Source organism: Mustela lutreola, chromosome 1 (assembly GCF_030435805.1).
Source record: "Mustela lutreola isolate mMusLut2 chromosome 1, mMusLut2.pri, whole genome shotgun sequence".
NCBI lineage: Eukaryota > Metazoa > Chordata > Mammalia > Carnivora > Mustelidae > Mustela > Mustela lutreola.
Genome location: NC_081290.1, coordinates 230,985,006 through 231,006,638, shown reverse-complemented (window position 1 = coordinate 231,006,638; position 21,633 = coordinate 230,985,006). Strand labels below are relative to the sequence as shown.

Below are 21,633 nucleotides of genomic sequence, written 5' to 3'. Positions count from 1 at the left end.
TTTTATGTGCCAGACCATGTTCCTGTTGTTTTACGTATGTGAATATCTTTAGTTCATCCTTACAATAATCCTTTGAGATTTTATGTTGTGCTCCTTATAACTAAGAAAACAGGCTTAAAGAAGTTAGGTAACTTTCCCAAGGGATCCACAGTTTATTAGCTGACGATGGAGCTGGAATTTGCATTAAATCAAGTCTGACTAACACAAAAACCTGTGTTTTTATTTTTTATCTTATTTCATTTTCCTATTAACATAGAATGTATGATTTGTTTCAGGGGTACAGGTCTGTGAATCATCAGTCTTACACAATTCACAGCACTCACCATAGCACAGACCCTCCCCAGTGTCCATTACCCAGCCACCCCATCCCTCCCATACCCTCCACTCCAGCAACCCTCAGTTTGTTTCCTGAGACCGAGAGTTTCTTAAGGTTTGTCTCCCTCTCTGGACGAAACCTATCTTTTTAAATGTTTTTCAAGTGAGGTGTTGGGAATAGTGCAAAGACTGTGGTTGATGCCCTTGTGTGGAGAACCATATCCTACCCACATGAACATCTCAGGATGATTGGTAGCTAGCTTTCTGCTTCTCCTATCCAACAGTTAGATCTCATTACCTTGATCTGTTGTTGTTGTTTAGTTTTCTTTTTTCAAGTTTTTATCTAAATTTCAGTTAACATACAGTGTAATACTAGTTCCAGGGGTAGAATTTAGTGATTTGTCACTTATAAACAATACCCCATGCTCATCACAGGTGTCCTCCTTAATCTCTTTCATCCATTTGACCCATCCCTCCAGCAACCCTGTTTGTTCTCTATAGTTAAGAGTATTTTATGGTTTGCCTCTCTTTCTTTCCCCCATATTCATCTGTTTTGTTTCTTACATTGTTCTGTTTTATTACCATTTGTCAGAGGAAGGGATCTAAACTAAATTAACTTCATGATCCAGCTCTCCAGAGAAAGGATATAGTATTATCACCGTAAATACAGGAGCAACTCTAATTCTATCCAGGCTTTTTTTTCTTCGTTTTTACATTTTTTAAGACTTGAACTCCTCTTTTAAAATTTCTTTTTGTAATATTATTATCCTTGGAAGTTCCCTTACCTTAAATTAGTCATTTGCTTATCAAGTACAGTGTACATTTAGGAGGGTCTTCCTGTCTCTGATAGTGGAATCTACTAGAAGTGGCTTGTTAATTGTGTTGCACATGCATTGTTTATTGAGACTGGGAAGATGCAAGTTTCCTGAATATCCGTCCAGTGATCTTTTTCTTTCTTTTTCTTTTTTTTTTTATTTTGGTAAAAAACACATAACAAAATTTACCACCTTACTCATTTTTAAGTGTACAGTTAAGTATCGTTTGTATTGTGGTAAAACATCTCCAGAGCTTTTTCATTTCAATCTAAAACTCTGTACTCATTAAACAATTTCCCTTTCCTCCCATTCCTGCCATTTTACTTTCTATGAATTCCACTACATTAGATACCTCATAGAAGTAGAACCAGTGTTTGTCTTTTTGTGACTGGTTTATTTTAGTTAACACAATGTCTCAAGTTTCCTCTCTGTTGTAGCATGTGACAGGATTTCCTTCTTTAAGGCTAAATAATATGTATATAGCACATTTTGTTTATCCATTCATCCATCGATAGATACTGCTTACTTCTCTTGACTGTTGTGAATAATGATGCTCATGAACATGGGTCTGCAAATATCTCCTCCTCAAGACCCTGCTTTCACTTCTGGCTGTATACCCAGAAATAAGATTGCTGGATCATATGATAGTTTTACTTTTAATTTTTGAATAACTGCCATGCTGTCTTCATAGTGATTATATCATTGTGTAATCCCACCTACAGTGCCCCAAATGTTCTAATTTCTCCACATCTTTGCCAATGCTTGTTATTTTGTCTTTTTTGAAAATAGCCATCCTAATGGGTATAAAGTGATATCTCATTGTGGTTTTGATTTGCATTTCCCTAATAGTGTTGTTGAGTTTCTTTTCATGTACTTATTGGCCATTTGTATATCCTCTTTGGAGAAATGTCTCCTCAAGTCCATTGCCCATTTTTTAATCAGGTCGTTTCATTTTTTTGTTACTGAATAGTAGGAATTCTTTATATATTCTGAATATTAACCCCTTATCATAGATATGATTTGCAGATATTTTCTCCCATTCTGTACAACGTCTTGTCACTCTGTTGATTGTGTTCTTTGAGGCACAGAAGTTTTTATGTTTAGTGTAGTCCATTTATCTATTTTTGCTTTTGTTGCCTTTTCTTTTGGTGTCATAGCCAAAAAAATCATTGTCAAATTCAATGTCATGAAAAGCTATATGATGCTTTCCTCTGTTATCTTCTAGAAGTTTTACAGTTTTGGGTCTTAATATAATTAGGTCTTTAACCCATTTGAGTTAAATTTGTGTATTGTCCAGCTTCATTCTTTGCATGTGGATATCCAGTTTTTCCAACACCATTTGCTGAAAAGACTGTTCTTTCTCCATTGAGTCATCTTGGACCCTTGTTGTTTATTTCTGGGTTCTCTTGTGTATTCCATTGGTCTCTGTCTTTATAACAGTACCATACTGTTTTGATTACTGTAGCTTTATAATATGTTTTGAAATTAGAAGCATGTGTCTTCCAATTTTATTCTTTTAAAAAAAATTGTTTTGCTATTTGGTGTCCCTTGAGATTCTATATGAATTTTTTATGAATTTTTCTATTTTGCAAGAATGTCATTTGGATTTTGATAAGGATTGTTATGATAAGGATCTGTAGATCACTTGGGCTAGTATGGACATCCATCCAGTGCTCTCTAACACAATATGTTGCTATCTCATGTTCACTTCCAGATTTTCATATTGTGGCTACTGCAGGATCCCAATTATTTATTTCAGTTATAATATTTAAAATTTTCAGTGATGCAGAAAACTATAGAGAATCATTTATTTGTTCATCTTGTATTTGATGAGTACATACTCTGTGCCTGTCTAGTATATATAGGGATTTAACAAATACATTTTGTAATATTTGTGCCAGATTTCCTTTTTCAGATTACTATTGCAGGAACATACCATTATCAGAACATAAGAAAAAATGCTCTGCCAACAAATCAACGTATTTTCAGTTTTCCCTTCCAGTTCTTTCCCTATGTGTACCACATTTATCCAGTAGTAATCCTTGCGTGGATGGCATGTTATACTCTTCTTTCTTTTAATATTATTCTTTCTTTTAATATTATATCATAAGTATGTATATTTTTTTATACTGTACTGTGCTTTTTGTAATTATCCTTTTGATGGATATATTCTTTTTGTCAAATGGATATAAGAGAAACTAAGTCTCTTACGATTTACTGGCTTTGTGATCTTAAGAAAGTTCAAAGTTCACTGAAATTAATAAGATTTACTGGCTTTGTGATCTTAAGAAAGTTCAAAGTTCACTGAAATTAATAGAAGTAAAAAGTAAACTTCTAGTTATCTAAACATGGAAATTACAACAATAACCTGTATCACAAAGTTGTTTCAATGATTAAGTGAATATGAAAATGTCTGGGACCTAGTAGCACCTTAGTAAGTGCTAGTTTCCTTCCCTTTCCTTTTCCTAGGGACCTAGTTTTTGTCCTATTCCTCCAAGGGTTGCCCTCAGAGACTCAGAACTTGCTCTTTTCCTCCAGACCAAGAAAGACCATCCATATACTTGGAGGATTGAACTGGCAAAAACAGAAAAATACTGGGATGGCTGGTTCCGAGGCTTATCCAATCTCTTCCTTAGTTGTCCTATTCCTAAATTGCTGCTCTTGGCTGGTAAGTGTGCATGTGTGTGTATTAGCCAGGCTGCCATAACAAAATATTATAAATTGGGTGCTTAAACAACAAATTCATTTTCTCACAGTTCTGGAGGCTGGACGTCTGAGAGCAGGGTATCGGCACAGTCAAGTTCTGGTGGGAGCTTTCTTACTGGCTTGCAGACAACTGCCCTCTCACTGTGTCCTTACGTGGCAGCAGAGAGAGTGAAAGCAAACTCTCTGGTGTTTATTCTTAAAAGGACACTAATCCTGTCATATGAAGACCCTACACATATGACCCCATTTAATCTTAATTATTTCCATATCTGCAAATGTGGTCACATTGTGGAATAGGCCTTCAGCATATGAATGACGGGAAGGATATAGTTCAGTCCATAGCAGTGTAGGTATATTATCTTCTGAGTAGGTCCTTGTTAAAACTACTCACCACATGGGGCACCTGGGTGGCTCATTCAGTTAAGCGTCTGCCCTTAGCTCCAATCATGATATCGGGGAGTCCTGGGATTAAACACCATAGGGAGTCTGCTTCTTCCTCTGCCTCTGCCCGTCCTCCTCCCCTATGGTCACTTGCTCACTCTCTCTCAAATAAATAAATAAAATCTGAAAAACAAAAAAACAAAACTACTCATACATGGGTAGTAGCTTCCAAATAAAGTACCATGCTCACTCATTTGTATTCCTCTCCTCTCCACACCAAATCCCTAAACTTAACTAAGCAAAAGCATCCATCTGGAGTAACTTAATTCTGGCCTGCCATCAATCCCTGGTTAAGTTCAAGTTCTCCAGAGTGGTGTAAAGATATTCCGAGTATAATGGAAATTTTAAAAAGTAAAACCTTATTTTCATTAATCAGTTTAAGTGACCAAAAAGATTGCAGGGGACTCTCATTCTGGAAAGTTTCATGTGGTGACTATATACCCTTAAGGAGTTAGGATTGGGATTAATGTGAATTGAGAGTGTCATCATGTTTACAACTTTGTAACAATTGTTACTTCATACTTGAACAGCAAAACCTGTTTCCTACAAACTTTTCTAGTAAACTACTTCTGGATTCTCCTGTTTTGTTCTAGGTGTTGATAGATTGGATAAGGATCTGACTATTGGCCAAATGCAAGGTAAGTAATCAAGAAATTATGTCCAGGGATGCCTGGATGACTCAGTCAATTAAGCGTCCCACTTGTGATTTCAGTTCAGTTCGTGATCTCAGGGTCGTGAGGTTGAGCTCCATGTTGGGCTCCATGCTTAATGGGGAATCAGCTTGGGCTCTCTGTCTCTCACTCTGCTCTTCCTCCCACTCATGCTTATGTGTGCACATGCACACTCTCTCTGTCTCTCTAGTAAGTAAATAAATCTTAAAAAAAGAAAGAAAGAAAGAAAAGAAATTACGTTCCTAGGTCCTTCTCTGAGGACAGAGTCATGTGGAAATTAATGTTCTGAGATGGTGAAGTGCAATGGAAAGAGCATGAGCTTTAGAGTTAACCCCATACTTGATGACATCAATATCCAGTCCTGACCCAAATATTTCCATTTTCTGAGCTTCAGTTTTTTTCCTCCATCTAAAAATGGGACTTAACTCCCATCTACATCTCAGGGTTGTAAGGACTAAAATGAGGCTCTGTCTTGGCAGAGTTCATTATAAACCATAAAGTACCCTATAAATATAAATTATTGTGTAGGAGATATTCTGAATACTGATCAGTATTTTTATCATTGTTGGAATTCTTAGGAAGGAGAAATGTCCAGGATGATTGGAATGCAAAAAGATGTAAACTATGTTTAGAAGACAGCATGGTGAGGTGGCAAAAGCAAAGACTCTGAGGTTGGGAGTAGTACTTCTTTCTTACTTATTTTATGACCCCAGGCAAGTTATTTGACCTGCCTTAGCTTTAGTTTTCTCAGTCTATAAAAGGAGAAAGTTGATGGCAACTTCACAGGGATCATGAATTATAATGAGTAGAAAAGTAACATATTGTGCACAGATCCAGGTGTGTTGTCCGGATGGAAGTGGAGGCTGTGGGACCAATTTTGTGGAGGCTCTTGCTTTGGTATGGATGAAAGGTGTGGTAAAGATGAAATCAATAGGCATTGGTATCTTTTAGGTTATGGGAAGAAGAAGTGCTAACTCCCAAGTCAAGGTTTCAGGCTTAAACAGATTCTGTTCTTGACCTCCCTTTTTTTCCCCTGCTTACTCTCTCTGGGCAATCTCATGGCTTTTATTTATACCCTTATAATTCCCAAAGCTAAATGTCCAACTCATACCTCTCTCCTGAGCTCCAGACCTGGCCCATATGTAAAACCTACTGGACATATCTACTTGGGTGTTTATGGTCTCAAACTGTTCTTTGAGCTGTCCTCAGGCTCCCCACAGAAAAGGGGGGGCTATATTTCTAAACAACAGTTGTTCAAAGGCTCCTGAATGATTTATTACATTCTGGACCCAGGCACTCCTACCCTATTCCTCCAACTACATAGTATCTGAAGCCTGGAGGAAGATTTTGAACTGGGGCAGTGAGAGTTTTATGGCACTTATGTTGGTAATTCTGAGTTTAGACATCTTTCCTTACATTCAGTTCAAGCAAACCTTTCCTAAGCAGTTTTTCTATATAAGATCTATGCTTGATGCTAGACAGGCAGAATAGATATGGCCCCTGAGACTATCTGAAAGCAGTTGAGCTGGACTGGAATAGCATTTGAAACCATTGTTGGTCACCAGCCTTGGAATCAAACAGTCCTGGCTTTGAGTCACAGTTACTAGAATTGTGGCCTGAGTGAACTTCTTTAATCCTGAGTTTCTTCATCTGTAAAAGAGAAATAATGCTGTATCTGAATACATTTGCATGGTGGTTAAATGCGAAAATACATGTGAAGTAAGAGTCTGACAAATGATGGCTTCATTATATCCAGGAAGTACTCATGATTCCTCATGAGATGCCCTGCCATTTCCCCAGTAAGGTTTATGCCAAGACTACCTTTTCTTCCAGAGCATCCCATGAATATAGAAAGTAAATGGCTGGAATGAGGGACATCCCATAAGACAAAGGGAAATGGCCAAATTGTCATAGATTCCAAACCACAGTCTTTCCAACACTGTTTAAACCTGCTGAATTAGTTAATGGATTCCTAGAAACCTAGCACTCATTCATGATGCAACTTGGGTAAATAATTTAGGCTGTCTGAACCTAATGTTCTGTAAGATGAGAGGGAAGGGTTTGGAAATATGCCCACTTCATAGAATAATTGTGAGGATTACCCATAATCATTATTTTATGTGTACAAGGCACGTTATTAGTGTTAGTGTGTGTGCATTCTCTCTGATTCTTTATATCCACTCTTCCAAAGAGAAACAAAAAATTCATCCCTAGACATCAAGCCCAGGGTGGTTGGAATTGTAAGTGTTATCAGGTCATTCACTCAATTATCCATTTAAGACTTAACTAACACTTGGGGCGCCTGGGTGGCTCAGTGGGTTAAAGCCTCTGCCTTCGGCTCAGGTCGTGGTCCCAGGGTCCTGGGATCGAGCCCCACATCGGGCTCTCTGCTCTGCAGGGAGCCTGCTTCCTCCTCTCTCTCTGCCTGCCTGCCTCTCTGCCTACCTGTGATCTCTGTGTGTCAAATAAATAAATAAAATCTTTAAAAAAAAAAAAAAAAAAAAGACTTACTAACACTTACTCAGTGTCTAGTCCTGTGCTGGTCCCTGTTGATATTAGGCTCTGTTCTTACAGAAGTGTTGTCATGCTCCTGGGAAGGCAAGCACCAGTGGCATAAAATACAAGCTTACAAAACAAGCAGGGCACAAGCTGCTCTGTGTTTCAATCCAAATATATTAGCCGTAGTACATTAAGAGATAAAAGAGAGGGCACCTATGTGGTTCAGTTGGTTAAGCCACTGCCTTTGGCTCAGGTCATGATCCTGGAGTCCTGGGATCAAGTCCCACATCGGGCTCCCAACTCTGCGGAGAGTCTACTTCTCCCTCTGATCTTCTTTCCTCTCATGCTCTCTCTCACTCTCTTGCTCAAATAAATAAAACCTTTTAAAAAAGAGAGAGAGGGATCAGAGAAGAGACTAGGATGGAATAGGCCGGAGCCCCCGGGGCACACTACTGCAAGAGGAAGGGCATGAGCTGGGCCTCACTGAATAGAATAGTCGTAGTTCCTCTACTAATTAAATAAGCAGGGGGATGCCTGGGTGGTTCAGTGGTTTAAACCGCTGCTTTCAGCTCAGGTCATGATCCCAGGGTCCTGGGATCCAGTCCTGCATTGGGCTCCTTGCTTGGCAGGGAGCCTGCTTCTCTCTTTGCCTCTACCTGCCACTCTGCCTGCTTGTGTGCTAGCTCGCTCTCTCTCTCTCTCTGAGACAAATAAATAAACACTTTAAAAAAATAAATAAATAAGCAGCCTTGGGCAAATTACTTCACTAACCATGATATTAATCTCATCATCTCAGAAAAGAAATTCAGTATTTATCCTGTTCAATTTTATGGGGTAGATTTGAGAATCAACTTAAAAAATGGATAGAAGAGTATTTTGAGAAAATCTTAAAGCACTGTGTAACTGGGTTAGGAATCCTGGAACGTGATGACCCAAAGGACTTCCAGAGCATTCTGCCTTGTTTTGTAAATGGAGCCTTTCAGGCTCTGAGAGTCTGCTCTTAGGGGAAGCTGTGGGTCCCATTTCCTTTAGTCTGCTGCTTAGAGATCTGTCATCTCTTTTTACTCTCAATAGCTATCACATTCATGGTGAGCCACAGTGTTCTACAAGGCAGTGGGAGAAAGTGGTTAGTACTGTCTGGCATTTGGTTGAGCACTTAAATGGTAACTTACTATTGTAATAATAAATTTCAAAATCCTTAACGTAGCTTACAAAACCCTTGATGGCCCCTGCTTTCCTCTCCAGCCTCATTGTTAACTCTCAAGAGTTCTGTGCCAGACTTTTTATTTCCAGGAACAAAAATCATTTCATCCTCCTTTCCTTTGTGTAGACTATTTTTTTTTTTTCTGTGTGGGAAGTTTTCCTGTGTCTTTATTGGATTGCAAAGCCTTCTTTCCTATGTTATTCCAGTTCCATGTGCTCGGTTTTATCATAAGAACTACATGCTTCATTAAAATGTTGTCTTTTGGGATGTCTGGATGGCTCGGTTGTTAAGTGTCTGCCTTCAGCTCAGGTCAAGATCCCAGGGTCCTGGGATCGAGCCCTGCATCAGGCTCCCTGCCTGGTGGGAAGGCTGCTTCTCCCTCTCCCACTTCCCCACTTGTGTTCCCTCTCTTGCTATGTCTCTCTGTCAAATAAATAAATAAAATCTTTTAAAAAATAAATAATAAAATTTTAAAAATAAAATAAAAAAATAAATAATAAAAAATCTTTAAAAATAATAAAAATTTAAAAAATAAAAATAATAAATAAATAAAATGTTGTCTTTTGTGTTCCCCTTCTAGACTATAAATCCCCTGAAAACGGGAACCTTCCTGTGGCTGGCTCAAAGTAAATGCATGCTAAATAGTTGCCAAAGTTAAAAATGAAGGGAAAGTCATTTGCACAAGGTTGTAACTGCAAATATTACCATCTCCCTCAAACCTTGGTAACAGGGTTCAGACTATTAAGGACGGGAGTAGATAGGAAGGTACTGGACTCCTGAAGTGGCCTCTGAGACCACAGAGGTGGTAAGGAGAGGGCCGTTTTAGTCCCTGAGGTCACCTAGATTTGTTTCCTTTCCAGGAAAGTTCCAGATGCAGGTCCTACCCCAGTGTGGCCATGCTGTCCATGAGGATGCCCCAGACAAGGTGAGTCTGGTGCTCTGTGACTATAAAGGGACAGCTGTGAGAGTCACCTTTTGTCTCACAGAAAATAGTACAAGCCTCTGAGTCAGGCTGAGTTGCCTGTAGCAGCTACTGTGGTGCCTATTCAGATATAACTCCACCATCTCCCCAGACCTCTTCCTGGCAGCTGCTATGGTCTTGGGTTTCTTTGTATGGACTGAGGAACCACTGGCATCCCATAGTTTCACCCCAGGGTGCTATGGTTAAGATCTGAAGCTCTACCCCTCTCCTTAGCCCAAAAGCCATGTGGAAGAAGGAAAAATTGGGATAGAAACTGCTCCTGAAACTACGGTCACAGTTGGAAGTTAATATGCACTCCTATAGAATAAGATGCTTTGTAAGTGTCAGGGGATAAATAAGCCCTCACAGCATTCCTCTTGACTTCTCTGGAGCTGTATTTGGCAAGGATGGTGGGGGAGTCTTCTAGCCCTGCCAGGACTCAGGTCTTTCAGCTTCTCAGACCTCTAAGATCCATGAGTCCACTATACAGCCTAACCTTCCAGTAGAAGCCCGCAGGACCTCCAAAGCTGATCCCCATTGCTAAACATCATATAGCCTGGAATCTCTCTCCCTTTTCCAGGTAGCCGAAGCTGTTGCCACTTTCCTGATCCGGCACAGGTTTGCAGAGCCCATCGGTGGATTCCAATGGTAAGGAAGTAACAGAGGTTTAAGGAGCCCAGCAGTGCTGACCAACTCCAACAAAAAGATATTTGCAGCATTGTAAATATCTCTTCCTTACCCCTGCCTGGTTTGGGTCACCATGCCTTTCTTCTTCCTCCTCAACACAGAGCCCAGCACATGTGTTTCTATAAACCCATGGTTGGTTGTTTCTGTGTACTTTGGTCCAATGGGTTGTTGCTGAACTGAGATTAAATTGTGCCTAGTCCCCACTCCACCCCACTTCTTAAAGAAGTCCTCCCACTTCCTGAGGTGCCTCCTTCTCTGAGGAGGCTAGGATGGGACTCAATCTTCTTCCAGACTCTTAGGGTTCTGTTTGCCTTCTCCTCTGCTGCCGAGGAAGGCTGGGCAGGCCATGGATACTGTGTAGAGATCCAGAACAGGGTTTTCAACCTTAGCACTGTTGACATATGGGGGCCTGTCCTGTGTATTGTAGGTTGTTTGACAGCGTCCCTAGCCTCTATGCACTAGAAACCAGTAGCACTCCCACATACACACACACAAGTTGTGATAAGAATATCTTCAGATGTTACCAAATGCTTAAAGGGAGACAAAATCACTCACAGTTGAGAAACACTAGTGTGAAGGAAAAATACCTCTCATCCTAGAAAGCTCTTCTGAGTAGGGAGACACAGACTCTTTGTTGAGGAGGAGGAAGAGACAAGATTACCCAAACCACACCGTCCTGGCCCCATTTTAGGGAACTTATGGTCTGTGCCACAGTATGCCTGACCCCAGAGCGCCCATGAGCCTACTGAGTCATAAACCTGCTAGGGGGATAGTTCTCCTGTCTGATTTTGGTGAGAGTCCAGGGGAACTGGTTCCCTACCCTCAGGAATTCAAAGAAGAAATGTTGGAGAAAAGAAATTGCTCCTGCGTTAGAGGACTCTGAATGCCAGGACCTGGGAGGTGAAGGTGGCAGGGCAGAATAGGCATTGGCAATGATGACAGGAGCCTGGTACAGTGAGCCACACAAGTGATTCCCTCATGCCAAACCACCCCTCAAGCAACTAATTATTGATGGACCCCAGAAAACAAAAGGAAAGACTGAAGTTTTTCTTGTTAGTAGTGTTTGAAGCCCCTGGACCATTTGGTCACATCACCAGCTCACAGAGAACAGAGCCCGTGTCTAGACCTGGATGGGGCTATGGAGAGGTTGGACAGATCTGCAAGGGCCTTGGTGGTCATGAGGGTCCTGGGCTTCCTGGAGGAGAAGGGGCGAGGAGGGGAAAGCTAGTAATGGTCACATTTGTTTTCCCATCTCTTCCCACTCTTCACAGTGTGTTTCCTGGCTGTTAGTAACCTGCTGTCCGTCCCTCCCCAACATTGAGCTCTGTTGTAAATACATCGCACCAGAGGCCACTGTGATGCCGCTGTCTCCTCCTCACCATCCTGCCCGACCATGTGACACCGGCTCCCTATCGACGGGCTTCCCCAGATGTACAAACCCTTTTGTGTATTCCTGCCGAAAGCATTGTTATCCAGGGCCTTTGACCAACCTCGACCTCCTTAGTCCAAGGCTCCCCAACTCCCATCCCTTCCCTGTTCAGGGGTAGCCCCTACCTATTCTCCCTGCCTTGCCTAGGGTGAAGCCTCCATCAGAACTGCCACCCTGGGCCCCTATTCCTGGTATTAGGCAGTGCACCTGGGTCCAAATGTCTCTCCAGGCTCAGGGACCTCCATTCCTTGAGATTGTTCTTGGCGTGGTCCTGCCCTACCTCATGGGATGGACCATGCACAGGGTGGTCCTTTTTTTCCCCCTTTCAAATAAAATGCCAGTCAGGTACCTTTTTATCCCAGTCTTACTCTTCCAGGCTTGGAAGACCCAGAGAGGCCAGGATGCCATCCTTAGGAATAGGGAGGGGTGGTGGATAGCATCACAAGAAACCAGCCTGAAAATCAGGTCCAGTCAGTCCAAGCACATGGCCTCCCATCTGCGGAGAGCCCACTGTCCCTCTCCCACATGTCTGGGCACCTGCCCTGGGCTGAGGCCAGGCTGCTCCAAGGGCCTCTTGAGCCCTCACCTGCCACAGAGCAACCCAGGTTTAATACAGCCCTTGCACAAAGCCATAGGCTAAAGCCTGTGGAGTTGTTTTTAAGAATCAAATTTAACCATTTCCATAATTGGTCCCTGGAGGTGTGCAGAGTGCCCACTTGCCTCTTCTAGACCCACAGCTTATCTTCACCATTTGTGGTTTCCATGTCACTCTTCAGAGAAACAGTACAGCATCCTCAATCTGTGCCCTCTTCCAGCTGCCTCATCACAGCCGTGCGGCCTCCCCCTGCTGCCCAGGCACGCCATTTCCAAGGGCAGGAAGGGGCAGTCTCCTGCAGCCCATCTTTTCTGTGACTGTCTTAGGTGATGCGTAGCCCCTCCACCTTTCCACCCAACAACTTCCTATCCCTGTCCTGCTGCACGGTCCAGAGTCTGGGACCTACTTTGTTTCTTTGTTATTTATGACCTTGTTTAAAAAGAATAAATATCTCCCAACCTTTATTGATCTTGTCTTTCTCCGTGGAGTTGTCCTTATTTTTACTGATCTGGGAACAGTGGACAGTTTCTTGGATTTAGTCACCATAGGTGTCCAGAAACCCCTTTCCTGAGCCCATCAGCATCTTGGGCTCTGCCTGCTCCTCACATCCAGAATGGCCAGTGGAATGGGCAGAGTCAGCCTCTGCTACAGCCAGGGAGACCTGGATTCCCATCCCATTCTTCCAGTGATGTGCTCTGTCGACTTTGGCCCAGAACAGGACAGTCTATGCACTGTTTATGTGAGGTCCGACACTCACGGCTTCACATCTGCCAACACCCCAACTTTGCCCACAATCCAGATCATCTCCTGAGCTCTAGATGCTTAAGTCCATCTACCTCCTATCTCTCCCAGATGACCAAAAGCCACTCATACTGGCCACTCCCAAAACTAAACTCACCTTCTCCTTAAAACTTGTTCTTCCTCCCATGTTTCCTTGCTCAGCAGGTGGTTAGGTACCATCTCTCTATTGTCCAAACCAGACAAGCTGAGCTCTCTAGATGGCGCCCTCTCTCACACCTGTATCCAGCTTACCGCCAAACCCCTACCATGCTCTTTTTTAGGTCCCATTTCTCATCCCACAGCCCCTGCCATAGCTTAGGAAGTTTAGGCCTCATCTGCCAGCTAGATCACTCAGTACCCCTGCTGGTTTCCTGCCCTAGCCCCTCACTTGGTTATGCTCTGCACATTGTTGAAGTCTTCTTTCTTTTAGGCTGTGGAGCCAGGCTGCCTAAATGGAACCCAAGGCTCACCCCTTACAGGCTGTATGAGATAGCCATGTACTTTCTCTTTGTGCTGCAGTTTCCTCTGAAAAATGATCAACAGTTCCTCTTTCACCCCATCTTGAGGACTATGTAAGTTAATCGAGGTTAACTGGCTTTCTCAGTAACCAGCATAGGATAAAGCACTTAATAAATAGCTCATGTCATGTCACTGCTGTATTGTACTTAAGACCTTTACTCAGAGTGGTCTGCAGACCAGTAGCATCAGTATCATCTGGAAGCTTGTTGAGGATTTTGTCTCCACCCCAGACCTATTGAGTCAGAACTGGTCTGCATTCTGACAAGCACATTAATTCTGAGTTCTGGATTAGATGTTCCCTAAGTATTTCAGGGTAAAGCGTGAGCTCCCTAGCAGAGAAGTGCCTCTCGTGTGATGTGATTTCTCCCACCAAGTTCTTGGGGTTGGGGCAGTGGGGGGCGGAGGGGCGGTGGTCCCTTTACTGGGCTGTGTGCTCTGTGTCCACAGAAGGGCAGCATAATCACATGCATGGTTTTCAGAAACTCCTCAGCACTTCTGTTCACCAGGCCAGTCATAGTAGTCATCAAATTTTGAGTGCCATCTAATTTACTTTATACTCATCTCATTGAATCCTCACAGCATCTCTATGAGGTAAGTGATGTTCCTTCTACAAGTAGGCAGGCAGGTCCAAATTCATATAGCCCAGAAGTGGTGGTGTCAGAATTAAAAACTAGGTTGTTTCCTCTCCACACTGCCTCCTGGACAATAGAGGGGACCCTGAGCAGAGGTCATTTTGGTCTAGATACTGTTCTTAAAATAGCAAGATGACCAAAGACTTGAGGCTTCTTCAGACTTGATGGATGCAGACTGAGAATGAGTATGTTGAGTTTTGGGTTAGGTTCTGTGCTCGTCATTTACCTCCTTTAGCTTTGTATTTTTGCCAAGTATAGGCATTATTATTCCAACTTTAAAGGTAAGGAAACTGAAGCTCAGAGATGTGAAATGACAAGCCCACAGCCATGGTGAGGAAGTGGCAGCACCTTTGTCTACTGAGTGTTCCATTGTACCCCAGCAGGTGAAGCAGGAGAGCTAGGTTCTTGTCTCAGCCAGTCGCAGAATGAATTTGCGGACAAAGAAGAGTGAGTAATGCAATAGAGCTTCTATTAAGCAAGGGTACAGGAAAGAAGCTCTCCAGAGTGAGTTGGGTCTTTTATTGAAGGCTAACTTAAATCCTTTTAACATTTCTATTGATAGCACTTTAATGGCTTACTTTCTTTTTCAGTGTGCAATAATTCTTTGTTGATCATAAGTAGCTATTATAACAAAACCCCCACCTCTGGGGCGCCTGGGTGGCTCAGTGGGTTAAAGCCTATGCCTTCGGCTCATGTCATGATCCCAGAGTCCTGGGATCAAGCCCCGCATCAGGCTCTCTGCTCTGCAGGGAGCCTGCTTCCCCCTCTCTCTCTGCCTGCCTCTCTGCCTACTTATGATCTCTGTCTGTCAAATAAATAAAATTTAAAACAAAACAAAACAAAAACATCTCTGACACTTAAGGCAGGGTGGTCTTGTTCCCTGATCTCTAGTTTCCCTACACTTATGTACTTTTGTGATTTTTGTAAGCATGATCCCATAGCCCCTACCTGTTTCTCCCTACCTAGCCCTGCCTGCCCTTTTTCACAGAGCATATCTTCAGTGAGCACCTACTGTGTGCTGTCCATCACATCCTTGAGAAGCCTACAGATCAGCACTGTAAACTCCGCAAGGGAATAGAGGAGATCCCAGACCCTTAAATGAGGGATTTGCTATAGAGCCAGAAGGAGTATGTTTGGGTTAAACCAAAGGCCATTCTGTCACACATGAGCACTAAAGAATGTCCAAGGAGAAGATCCTGAAAAAAGAAAGTGGGCTGATTTTGGGATAGCCATAGATCTGTTGGTGGGGGGAGAATCTCAAGATTGAGAGTACTCAAAAGCATGAAAGGAGCTGTGTATGAATGACTTCTTGGTCTTACCTTCTTCTAAACCTGCTTTTAGAGCATTTATTTGCTCGTTAAGCAAACCTGAGCACCTATTCTGTACGAGTCTGGACTTTGGAGACAGAGATAAATAATGAGGCCCTTCAAATGGGCTTGTAGTCTAGACAGACTGTTATAGAAACAGTGACCACTTTGTGTTAAGAGGAAGGGGACAACTAAACCTCTTTGAAAACAAGTTGGGGAAGGCTACATAAAAGAGGTATCATTTGAAATGAGCTTTGAAGCATCATCATAAGCTGGAGGTAGAGAAGGAAGGGAAGGAAAATACATTGCAGGTAGAGGGGACAGCATAAATAAGTTCAGCATACTCGAAAGTCAGTCTGAGAATTGGTAGATTAGTTTGATGAGTAAGGCTGGAGTAGAGGCTGACAGGAGAGTCCGCAGGAGGCAGGACATAAAGGCCTTGAGTGGCAAGAATGGGGAGTTCTCAGGAGCACTTGGGTTCTTCCATAGGTTAAGCATCTGCATTTGGCTCAGGTCATGATCCCAGGGCCCTTGGATGGAGCCCACCCAGCCTGAGGCCTCCTGATCAGTGGGGTGTCTGGTAGACTCCCGGCTCAGTGGGATGTCTGCTTCTCCCTCTGTCCCTCTCCCCTGCTTATGTGTGTGCATACGTGCCTGAAGTTAAGGAACTCCAGTATCCTGCGCAGATGGATTGGTAGGCACCAGACTCCAGGCAGGAAGACAGTAAAGAGGCAGTGGAGCAGTCAAGTAAAAGGCAAAGGTATACTTAACGAGGACAGTGGCTGCAGGGATGAGAGAAGTGGAAAGGCTCATTATCCTGGAGGTGAAATGAACAAGACAGAAACTCATTTGGACAGTGAGATGCCAAGGACTCTTCAGTTGAATTCAGGGGTATGTCATCAGAACTGGAGGTAGGGAGTTAGAAGTTCAGGACTTGAACAAGGGAAGAACAAAGAGAGAATCTACAACAGGAGTAGAGAAAGCAAAAGACAGTCACACTCTCCTCTGCAGGAATGGAGTTTTTGAGCCAACTCTTCTGCCTCAGCTGGCTGCCCCACAAGTGGCCAGAATCAACACATTCTCAGCCTGGATACAGGGCTCAGAAAGTTATGTAAACTCAAGAGACTGCCTTATTCCCAGAGCTGGTTTTCCTCTCGCAGCAGTTTGCTAGAAAACTCTAGCCTGTAGCCAGGCGAAACCTTGGAAACAGAGACTAGCCAAATGGCTGGCCTCTTCCATATGGGGGAAGTAACTGCTGCCCTCCTGCCCCATAAGGTGATAGGCGGATGAACAAGAGGTATAATGGTCGTTACTTTATGCACCATCTGAAAAGTGGCAAACATTATCTATGGGGCTCTCAATCTGAGCCATGCCCTCAAACCCTTAGAACTTCATTCCTTTGAAATCACTGATTTCATCAGGGGTGACTCACTTCTTATGCAAATATGCCCCTGGCAAGGACAGAGGGACCCTCTGCTATTCAGACCTTAGAGGGAATAGGCCAATCAAGCACTTTCTGGAAATGATCAAGTGACCAAGGGAAGGAATAGAAGTGGCAGATGCGACAGCTCTCTTTCCAAAAGGGGAGAAAACTGTGGAGATCCCAAGGTGAGGAAGAAAGAAAAGTTCAGAGAGAAAGTTGGTTAGAAGCAGCTGGTGGGGGGAAACTACACGCTGCAGACCCCAGCTCTTCTTCTAGCTGTGTGAATTTACAGAAGTCTTTTTCTGAGCCTCCTTTTTCTCCTTTGCCAAAAGGGATAATTGTTGTAAGACAAGGGAGATAAAAGAGCTGGCACAGAGGACTACAAATGTTTGTCTCCTCCCCCTAGCTTTGAACTGATTTCAGTGTTTTGCTAAGTGTACAGTAGTCTGCCTGCAAATGTCCCTTCTCCCCACTGGAACCCCTTTTGCCTTCTCCCAGCTTAAGCAGCCAAGTGCCCCTGACAGGAGATTCTTTGAATCGTTCCATGAAAGGGCAGTTTGTGCTGACTGCCCTTGGCACTGCTGTACAAGGACCCCACAGGATTAACGCCCTCTCACTTCCTTCTCCCAGATAGCTCTCCCTGCCCCCTCATGTGTAAAAGTGAAGTGATAGCTGCTTCCTGCCCTCCATCAGCACACATCCTCTTTCCATTGTGTTCCTGGGGGCCCAGTGTGGAAGCCTCTCTGCCCAGGCTAGCCATAGGGTCCTGCCCTTTCTGCCAGCTCCCATGATGCTTAGGGTAACACCACACAGCTTTCCACTTGATTATATCCAATTAGCTATTCTTACATTTGCTTGTATGCTAACTTTGCCTCAAGTGCAGCAAACAGGCCTCCTCATTGTCTTGGATTCTCCTGGAACACATAGTATGGAGTTCTTCACGCAATAGGTGTTCACTGTAGCTCTGTGGAATTGAGGTGATTCATTTCTGGAGTCAACAAATACCTGTATCTGATAGGACTCCTAACCATTAAGCATTAGAGGCAGAAAGGATAGACCTCTCAACACCTGGGAAGGTGTTGGAGACTCCTCAAAAATTACTGACTCCAAAGATATTACTGCCAATAGAAGCAAACAAGAGCAAAGTAACATTAGTGCAGGCAACAGAGGGCTAGTTCAGATCTTTGGAGACAGACCTGGATTTGAATTCTGCTTCCGCCACTTTATAGCTGTGTAACCTCAGGCACGTTCTCTGCCTCAGCTTCTTCTCTTCTGCAGAAGGAGATACTTGTCCCTATCTCACTGTAAGCACTGAAGGAGACAAGTACACCTAAGTTCTTAGCCCAGCGCCTGGCCTACAGTGCATGGCCAGATTGTGGTCACTAGTGATAATGATAATAGTCGTTTACTTTAAAGTATATTCTCTGGAGTGAGACTTGTTGGAGTGATACAACAGCCCACTTGGACAAGGCTATTAGAAAAAAGACTGAAGAAAAGTGCAAGAAAGAAAGAAAATTACAAACAAGCAGTGTTCCAGACCACAGTCAGTCTTATCCTGAATTAGCTACCTACCCACTAAGCACTGTTGGGGCCCAAAAGCATACAGCTTTCTAGCAGGACTAGTCAGAGGGCACGGAGGCTGATGCAAATATAAAAGAATAAGGCCTTTCCACTCTGCAGTTGTGGTACAATGGAGGGACGTACTGTTGATAACCACTGAATGAAAAGAGCATTGGTGAAGGAGATAGACCAGGCCTCAGGCCAGGCTCTCCTATGTAACCCCTGGCAAGGCACTAACCATTCCAGACCTTGCTTTCCATAATGCCTGCTCTTCTTTAAAGTCTTAAAGATTTTATTTATTTGACAGACGGAGATCACAAGTAGGCAGAGAGGCAGGCAGAGAGAGAGGAAGGGAAGCAGGCTCGACACGGGGCTCGATCTCAGGACCCTGGGATCATGACCCGAGCCGAAGGCAGAGGCTTTAATCCACTGAGCCACCCAGGCACCCCATAAATAAAATCTTTAAAAAAAAAAAAGAAAACTGACAGACTGACCAGAATTAAGGTGGTACTATTCATAGCTCTAGGGACAGGCATTCCCCCTGTTTGCACAGCTCTGCCCTTCCTCCCAAGCTTCTCCACACCCTCAGCATCTTTAAGACTTGGTCAGTCTCTCCTTCCCATAAAGCCTCTGAGGAGCTTCTCAGTGCTATGTCCCTGTTTCCACCTGTGACTACACTGTCTTATGATGATTTGAGGATCTGGGCAGGGTCAACATCTAATTCTCTCCATCCCTGGTGCCTGCAAGGGCTTGGCCCTGAGTCAGCACCTTGGCTATGTGTTTTGGATAAACAAATGAGGCTATCCCAAGCCACAGCGATCCCTTTAGCTCTGGACTGCAGCATTCAATAATTCCTCTCTTACTGCATGCAATTTTTTCACATTGTGCTTAACTTCCATTTAACACTGGATGCATTTGCCTCATCTCCCTACTGACCATCAGCTCCCAGGAACTGCATCCTACACCTCTCAGCACCTCTATAGCAATGCCTCGGCCTAAGCCTGCCCCTAGGAAATGCTCAGTAAGCACTTATTGGCGACAGTTCTTGGGCCTCAGTCACCTGATCAGGATGTGTGATAATGGCCACATGTCAGACAATGCAGAAGTAGTGGTTCAAAGCACAAGGATCGGACAGAGCCAGACTGTGGGACTTGAGCAAGCTACTTAACTGCTCCTCTGCCTCCATATCTATAAAATGGGCATAAGACTGTATCAACCTCATAGGGTTGGGATGAACATTAAATCATTAATACATATAAGCCCTTAGAAGAGTGCCCCTAGAATGGTAAACTTCGCAAGTTTACTGTTGCTGCTATTAGCTGAGACCGACCCTGCAATTTGGAGAAGGCCCAGCTCTGATGTCTGCAGCAGTAAAGAAGGGGAGCTGTGTTGCTCAGACAGTAGCTTTTTGTTTCAGACCCAGTCCTCTGGAGCCTCAGTATGTGACTGAGGGTAGCAGACCATGCCACTCTGGCACATTCATTATTTTGGGCTGTAGGCACTTGAAAAACAGCAAATGCAGGGAGTGGCTTTCTCTGAACTCCCCTTATCTGCCTAAAGACAGATCCTCCAAAAGGAAGCCAGTTGTCATAAATTTCCTCCCTGGAGATTTGCGGATTTCTGCAACTGAGAAAGATGAACTCTTATCACAGAACTCTTATCACAGAAGACTCAAAGTAGACACCACACCTAGACAGACTTCATCACAAACTATCATACTTCTCACCTATGTTCATAAACTTGTTTTTCTCTTGTTAATCTTTTATTACAGAGGCCTCAGCTAAGAATACAGAACGGTAGGGGTAAAATTCCCTCCCCTGCATGACAAAATTGCATCATTTAGTGAGAGGATTCCCAGAATCTTGACACACTCAGCAGAAATACTGAAGATGTGACCAGGTGCTCATTGAGGCCCTGGAGGAAGCTGGATATCGGCACATCAGAACCCTTTCCTTAGGGGCCACAAGCTCTGGGAGGCAGAAATGCTGAAATGCATGGTGCAGGGACAGGGCAGAGACAACACAGCATCCAACCACCCAGTCCTTTAACTGTGTGCCTTTGTGAGTGAGACACATACTCCGCCCCTGTTGGGGAATCTGAGCCAAGTTGCCTGGAATGTGCTCAAGTGCACAAGTGCTCAAACATTACAGTCACTTATCAATACAGCCTTAGCTCATGCAAGTCCTGCCGGGAAATGCTTCTCCTCATTAGACTCTACCTGTAAAAATTCTACCAGTCCTCCAAAGTGTAGCTCAAAAGATGCCTTTTTATTCATTTATCCAAAAATATTTGCTGAATGCCTACTTATTTGAACCAGACCTCCTTCTGGGGATACCAAGAGGAAGAAGGAGTACAGAATCTAATGCAGGCAGCCAGGCAAAGAAACAAATACTGAAATTCAGTGCAATGGGGCTATTATAGAAGCATGGACAAAGTATAGTGGGTCCTTAAAGCACTCACCCTGCAGGAAGGACAACTGTCCACAAATGACTAGAGTAATTTCAACTTGAGAAATGTGTAATGAAGAAAATAAAATCAGGGGCGCCTGGGTGGCTCAGTGGGTTAAGCCGCTGCCTTCGGCTCAGGTCATGATCTCAGGGTCCTGGGATCGAGTCCCGCATCGGGCTCTCTGCTCAGCAGGGAGCCTGCTTCCCTCTCTCTCTGCCTGCCTCTCCGTCTACTTGTGATTTCTCTCTGTCAAATAAATAAATAAAATCTTAAAAAAAAAAAAAAAAGAAAAGAAAAAATCAGGTAACATGAAAGAATATGGCTGGCGGGTTGGATGATCAGGGAAGAGAGGTCTGAAGCAACATTGAGCCCAGAGTGGGATAATGAAAAGAGCTTGGGCATGGGGGGAATATAAGGGAGCAGCAAATGCAAAGACCTGAAAGGTGGGAATGATGCTGATGGCGATGAGCACAGTGGCTGTAGGAATAGAAAGAATGTCATGTGTCTGGAATATAATGAGAGGGGAATGGTGAGAGGTGAGCCAAGTTGAAATTATAACATAAATTTAGAAAAATACAGTTTCACATATATATACATATTACTCAATGTTATCCTCTAAGAATACTCTTGGTTGTGAAAAA

At 43.5% G+C, this 21,633-nt stretch overlaps 1 protein-coding gene across 3 annotated transcripts in view; it reads left to right on the top strand.

The window, feature by feature from the left end:
* Positions 1-12,258, top strand: part of PPME1 (protein phosphatase methylesterase 1) — a 63,956-nt gene extending 51,698 nt beyond the window's left edge. For all 3 annotated transcript variants that reach the window (XM_059132901.1, XM_059132910.1, XM_059132893.1), the window contains 5 exons: positions 3,669-3,798; positions 4,871-4,915; positions 9,512-9,576; positions 10,193-10,260; positions 11,571-12,258. In XM_059132901.1, coding sequence (XP_058988884.1) covers positions 3,669-3,798; positions 4,871-4,915; positions 9,512-9,576; positions 10,193-10,260; positions 11,571-11,589 — 327 coding nt within the window. In that variant the 3' untranslated portion in view covers positions 11,590-12,258. The remainder of the gene's footprint in view (positions 1-3,668; positions 3,799-4,870; positions 4,916-9,511; positions 9,577-10,192; positions 10,261-11,570) is intronic.
* Positions 12,259-21,633: the final 9,375 nt, after the last annotated feature.